Source organism: Priapulus caudatus, unplaced genomic scaffold (assembly GCF_000485595.1).
Source record: "Priapulus caudatus unplaced genomic scaffold, Priapulus_caudatus-5.0.1 Scaffold3714, whole genome shotgun sequence".
In the NCBI taxonomy this organism is placed as follows: domain Eukaryota; kingdom Metazoa; phylum Priapulida; class Priapulimorpha; order Priapulimorphida; family Priapulidae; genus Priapulus; species Priapulus caudatus.
The window spans coordinates 1,378-8,168 of record NW_014580775.1 but is presented as its reverse complement, the minus strand read 5'-3'; the positions used below and the strand labels follow the sequence as shown (position 1 = coordinate 8,168).

General features: G+C 47.5%; 1 protein-coding gene across 5 annotated transcripts in view; it reads left to right on the top strand.

The window, feature by feature from the left end:
* LOC106819566 overlaps positions 1–4,149 on the top strand; it is a 16,865-nt gene extending 12,716 nt beyond the window's left edge. For 3 of the 5 annotated variants that reach the window (XM_014824178.1, XM_014824177.1, XM_014824179.1), the window contains 5 exons: positions 634–702; positions 1,127–1,221; positions 1,594–1,745; positions 2,235–2,370; positions 3,498–3,781. In XM_014824178.1, coding sequence (XP_014679664.1) covers positions 634–702; positions 1,127–1,221; positions 1,594–1,745; positions 2,235–2,302 — 384 coding nt within the window. In that variant the 3' untranslated portion in view covers positions 2,303–2,370; positions 3,498–3,781. Of the gene's footprint in view, positions 1–633; positions 703–889; positions 907–1,126; positions 1,222–1,593; positions 1,746–2,234; positions 2,371–3,497; positions 3,783–4,004 lie in introns of those variants that run through there. The other 2 variants (XM_014824180.1, XR_001395454.1) reach the window with 2 other exon arrangements.
* The last annotated feature ends 2,642 nt before the right edge of the window (positions 4,150–6,791 follow it).

Sequence of the window (6,791 nt, the reverse complement as noted above, 5' to 3'; positions counted from 1 at the left end):
AAAGGCTGCGTTCCGACATGTTTTGTAAAAACCCTATAAAAATGAATCACAATTTGTGACGGTAGATGGCGCTATGGTTTATAAATTATTATTGCGATATACAGATGGCAACCGTGTGCTACCACCTAGAAAAACTCATACGAAGTAAACACTTCCATGCAACCTTTGACAAAAGTTAATCTGAGACAAAACTCTCAATCTTACACGTTACACATCGGAGGCTCCGCTTTTAGGCAGTGCCTAAATCTGAATATTATAAAAACGTTAAATGGCAATCATTTAGGTGTAACGCCATCACTCGCCCTCATCTCAGACTTTCACATAAAAAATTACACATATAATTATCAAGAGTATATAATGGGAGTTCTCGCATATATACTCTTCGTTTCTATAATGTAGTCTCAGTCAGCCGTACAGCATGATATTACCGTAAAAAAATTTCAAATCAACTTGTATCTCTTTAATGGCTCATATATGCAGTTGAGGGCGATTGATGTTCATGAGTTAGCGTGTGTGACATGAGTAGCACCCATTGTCCTCACCCCTGGAGATGAAATTGTCCTTCAGTGGAGTTAAACCGGTGACCATGTGTTTGTAACTGGGTAAATGTATTGTTATGTTCTTCATTTGCAGGGTGAACTGCAGAAGGCCTTGAATGTGATAATGCCAGTAATTGTAGGAAACTACCAGTGGATGCTTTGGGTATGACATTTTAATTAACGTTTTACATTGATTACCTCTGATTTATCGTGAAGGTATCCTTTATGCCACTGTACTTATGCATACACAGTATTTGTTTATTATCTTGCTTTTTCTAAATTGCATGATAAGAAATAGAGTCAGGTAATACGAATTCGGAATCGTCATTAGCAGTATAGACATTCAATTGTTGCCAGTGTGGCCTTGGTACAAATATGACTTATATGTTGCTCTGTCAACAATAATTTTGTATCATATGTGGCTAGGTGCTATATAATGTATTTGTTAACAATGGTAGAAGCATTATCTGACTTCGTTCTAAAAGCATTGCAAGCCAATTGTGTACTAAATATGAAGAGAATCATTTAACTCCCCCTCTAGAAAATAACAACAGAACAAGCAAAACGTTGTTTATTGTCATATTTAGGTTGCTGACACTGTACGGAGAACGGTTAGACACGTTGATTCATTGGATAGCTCAAACCTACAAAGGAAAAAGACAATGCTGGCAAACAAGAGGAGGTAAGCAATCATGGATTGAATCATCGTTATCATAATAATCAATAATATGATGGCAGACATGTGTGATTACATATATGCTATTTGTATAATGTACTTTTGATGGTGCTTTCGATGCTATAATGATAGTTGCTTCGTTCATGCCTTGTGTATCGTATATGCCTCCAAATCTACATCTGCCATAACGAACAGTAAATCTGAATAATGACTGTGCTACCTAGAATTCAATACGTAAAGATTGATAACTTGATTCTCACACAATTTCTCTCGAACGAATTCTTCCCAAACTTTTGGTAAGCATTGCGTAGCTGGCAATTTATTTGGTAAGTCCTAACATATTCCGGTTATATCATTTATTTTTCTACTGAATTTAAGATGTCAACTCGCTGACTTGCCAGTTGGTCAGCACCTACAGGACCATCCTGGCCTCATCTACCCAGAGTTCTGGATAGAGAATCCAGTAACAATCACCGCTGATATAATTAATAGTTGGCAGGCCACCATACAGTATGGTATATTTAGGAAAGGTTAGTAAAAGTATATAACTCATTTATCTGAAATTTTCCCCTAGGCTTTCATTTATCCACAATTCCACAAAACCGCTCTAGCTTTCTTAAAGTCCATTTTCAACCAAGTGCTGGCAATGTTCCGGTTGCGTGTTGTTTAACGTAGCTTATATGTTAATTATTATATATATTAGTTATATTCAGATATTGAAATACACTACTGTCTCTGGAGACTGATCATGGAAAATGATGAAGCAATATACACGGCCTTAAGCTAATTGGCTTTAACAAGAATTTTCTACTTCATAGTTATCTTACATGTGAACCATGCTGAGTGCATTTTAATATCTGAATAAATCAACAAGGGCATTCAGAGTGAAATATATGTAGACTTCAGCTAAACCAAGCAGATAGCTTTGCAGGTTCAAGTATGCGGTTAGTTGTATTTTCATTGTCTGCCAACCATAATGAAACAATGAAGTCACATTTATGTCTGTTTGAATGTTGCAGTTTTCGAAAGTCTACAACTTTCCCGAGCACAAGACTCGTCCAGTTTTGACGTGGAATACGCATGTTGAATTGTTCTTCATTCCACCATACTGCATTCAACGTGAGATTCATCCCAACTACCTTGATGATGACTCTAGTAAGACATTTTTCTTGACAAGTTATGGAAGACACATGATATAATGCCGTTCAAAAACTTTCTGCACAAATCGGGGGGTATTTGAAAAACTGTTGTTTGAAACTGTGTCAGAGCTGTAATCTGTGGCCTGTTGAGTCCATCAATTAAAGCTTTATGAATCAGAGGAGCCAACAGGTGGCAACACTGCTGTCCACTATCATGACATAATAATTGAGGAGTATGACTCACTCAAAACACAAGAAATTCAGCATTTTCATGTCCTAATTTACCTATGATTTGTTACGTGAAACCCTATAAAAATGACATCAGTGGCGGATCTAGAGGGGGGTTGGGGGGTTGCCCCCCCCCCGTTCAGCCAATGACTAATGTTATGATACTAGTAAAATGGGGCCAAAAATAAAAAAAAGTCAGTCTGCAGGCTGATAGAAACTGGGGATTCCCCCTGTGACTAGACGGCTCCCTGAATTTTCCAGGTGGGAGGGGGAATGCTACCCATGCACCCTAGCACCGCGTGCCTTTACTCAAATATCCTGCACCCCTGAGAACTAGCGTTGTACATCCAACTTGCCCTTACACTTTACTTTGCATCGACACCTCTTCTTTTATGTAGTTATAGGTTTGAACGTCAGACATGGTTTTAATCATTGACATGGTCAATTGGCGATGGTTTCCATGTTAATATATATAATATATGTTAATAGAACGTAATGAATAATATAATTATAAGCAGTATGAGTGTAATATAATTAGGCCGAAGCCTATTTCTGTATTCTTTGTAGCAATTATTCATCGAAAAACGCATAGAACGCACTTAGTACGCGTCGCTCTAAAATCGCAGTGATTGCAAATTGTATCTTGAATTACGCCCATGGCTCCTGGGTGGAGTATAGGCCACTGATAACAGTTCGCCACCTGACTCGATGTTGGGCGATTTGCCTGATGGTGTCCCAGGTGTGTCCCTCAGCTTTGATTTCGGCTTTGACCGAATATGTAGTTTTCGGACGGCCCCCGTTGACCTTGTGGGTCTCTAGATTTGCGTAGTGTGGCCAATCCACCTCCACGTTCTGATGGTTATTGAAGTTGAACATCATCAATAGTATTGAGCGAGTGCTGTTCGCTTGTTTTAGGTGCGCAGCAGCACTGCGTGGATGCTCTTGCCTACGAGACACTCATCCCCAAGTCGAGCGTGTAGCGCTGCACGTCCTGCTGCTTGAGCATTGCTAACACACAGCACACAGCGACAGGCAAGAGCTACCTGGGTCAGCGGCTGGCCGAGTACCTCGTGCTGCGATGCGTCTCACCTTCTCGAACTCTGTGTTTGTGCGCACTGTATGTGCATGAGCAAGTGCTGGCCGAGTAGTCTCTGTCTCTCTCAAAAATGCACATCTCAAGATTATGATAGCTCTAATTACATTTTGTAGAGTCGATAGCTTTGCGAGCGAGAACTTGTTGCGACAACCGTGCTTGTTTACCCAGTGGCAGTACCGCGTATGTAGAGAATGATGAATTTAAGTTGATAATCTGTTGGAATGCTGTTGTTTATTGACATCATATTCAGAGAGTCGGACAAGTCTTGTAAATAACATGGACTATTTGTACTATCGATAAGCGATTAATGACGTTGTTGCATGCAGGTCGGGTAAGGAGTCATCGCCTGGAGCCAAGTCGACCGTGATCATCCTCGACAACCTGCTGGGAGAGGTAAGTCACCTTTGTATTCCCCTTGTCTGCCTCTCCGTCCTGCCTCTGCACCTCTCTCTGCCTCTCTCGTTCCCTCTATCTCTCTCTGCCTCTCTCGTTCCCGCTATCTCTCTTTGCCGGGAGGGAAGGAGAGAGAGGACGGGGGGGGGAGAGGAGAGGAGATAGAGGAGGAGGAGAGAGGAGGCGAGAGGAGGCCTCTCCCTCTCTCTCTCTCTCGCCTCCTCCTCCCCCTACCCCACTATCTCCTCCTCTCGTTACTCTCTCCTCTTCCCTCCCTCTTTATCTCCTCCTCGCTCCCCTACCTCTCTCTCGTTCTCTCTCTCTGCCGGGAGCGAGGAGGAGATGAGAGAGGGAGGAGCCGCGAGGAGGAGGAGCGAAGGAGTAGGAGAGGAGGCGGAGAACCGAGAGAGGAAGGCGGAGGGTAGAGGAGAAATAGTAGGCAGANTCTCTCTCTCTCGCCTCCTCCTCCCCCTACCCCACTATCTCCTCCTCTCGTTACTCTCTCCTCTTCCCTCCCTCTTTATCTCCTCCTCGCTCCCCCACCTCTCTCTCGTTCTCTCTCTCTGCCGGGAGCGAGGAGGAGAGAGAGAGGGAGGGAGCGCGAGGAGGGAGGAGGAAGGAGTAGGAGAGGAGAGGAGGAGAGGACGAGAGAGGGAGCGGGAGGAGTAGAGGAGAAGACCCCACCCACCCTACCCCACTATCTCCTCCTCTCGTTACTCTCTCCTCCTCTCCCCTCTCCCTCCCTCTCCTCTCCTCGCTCTCTCTCTCTCTCTCCCCTCCTCGCTCTCTCTCTCTCTCTCGCCTCCTCCTCTCGTTACTCTCTCCTCTTCCCTCTTCTCTCTCCCTCCCTCCCTCCTCGCTCTCTCTCTCTCTCTCGCCTCCTCCTCCCCCTACCCCACTATCCTCTTCCTTCTTCTCTCTCCCTCCCTCTTTATCTCCTCCTCGCTCCCCTACCTCTCTCTCTGCCGAGAGGTAGAGATAGAGAGGGAGGGAGCGCGAGGAGGAGGGAGGAGTAGAGAGGAGAGGAGAGGACCTCCTCCCTCCTCTCTCTCCTCCTCCCCCCTTCCTCCTCTCCGCTCCCTCTCCTCCTCCTCTTCTCCTCTTCTCCTCTCCTCCTCCTCCCTCCTCTCCTCTCCTCTCCTCTCCTCCTCCTCGCGCGCCCTCCCTCCCTCTCCTCCTCGCTCCTGGCAGCGCGAGAGAGAGAGCGAGAAGAGGAGAGAGAGAGGGAGGGAGGAGGAGGAGGGAGGAGGAAGGAGTAGGAGAGGAGAGGAGGAGAGGAGAGACGAGAGAGGTAGAGATAGAGAGGGAGGGAGCGCGAGGAGGAGGGAGGAGTAGAGAGGAGAGGAGAGGAGGAGAGGAGGAAAGAAGAGGAGAGGAGAGGCCTCCCTCCTCTCTCTCCTCCTCCCCCCCGTCCTCTCTCCCCCTTCCTCCTCTCCTCTCCGCTCCCTCTTCTCCTCTTCTCCTCTCCTCCTACCACTCCTCCCTCCTCTCCTCAAACTCCTCGTCCTCCTCCTCCTTCTCGCTCGCGGCTCCCTCCCTCATCCCTCCCTCCCTCGCCTCTCTGGCAGCGATCGAGACGAGAGAGCGAGAACGACGAAGGGAGCAGGCGAATGAAGAGAGACGACACGCCCAGCCGACGCAGAGAGAGATAAATGAGCCGCTAATTAGGAGAAAGCCCGGGGAGAAGGTCAACGATCAGGCGCAGAGACACCGAGGGATTAGTCCAGCGCAGCGAGTCAAGTGCGACTCAGATCAGACGCGATGATGCAGGGAGATCCAGATGAAGAGAGGACGAGACGAACCGGCCGAGGCTAAGAGAGATCGAGAGAGTAGAGCACGGGGCAACCGTCCTTCAGTCCCCCGGCACTGTCCTTTCACCCCCGATGTTTCAAAGAGCTGCTACAGATTCGCGAACTACTACCGAATTATACATGACACGCTATTTATAATATATAGAGCTGATCAACATACGAAAAAAATTTCGCTCGGGTCCAACCCACATCTGTCGGCTCTCAGCCGTCAGTGTGCCGCTGCTCTTCTCCCCTCCCTGATCTGTCAAGTATGGCCTCCCTCGCGAACGCAGCTCTCTCGTCTACCACACTCATCATCCGTACCGGCGCCCCCAGCCTCGCCCGGCCGGGAGGACACCGATCTCCCCGATTCTTCCTGCGTCTCGGGGTCGAGAAAGCCTCGTGGAAGGCAGCCCCGCGGTTCGCTCGTACGCGGGTACGCACCCCTCCAACCAGCTGCCAGCTAGGCAGCCGGCCGAAGATGCCTTTCGTATTCTCGATGATTATGCGAAATGCTAGGTAACGCAAACCAACTCAGAAGCTGATGGCACTTGCCAGTGCACTTGGCGGCCAGCTGGCGCTCGACCGGTACCAACGCAATCCACAGACAGACGCCCGCGCGCCCATAATATGACTGTAATTTCGACGTTCTACCGAATCATGACAAAGCTAGTAGGTATATTAGGCGACATATAACGGATTTGGCTACACAACACCGGAAGTCCACGGAGCAGCACGCTAGACTGCTATCATAGACTGTATTCTCTTCGTCGATTGTTTGTATCAAATACTCCACTTCGGCTGTTAGAAAGGCTATTATGGCTGTTTCTGTCACCGCGTGGTTGTCGATACAACGGCAACGCTGCCGGCAGTCAAGGGTACAAGAGCCCCCCTTCCGTGTAGTCACTCCCTCGGTGGCATAATAACCCC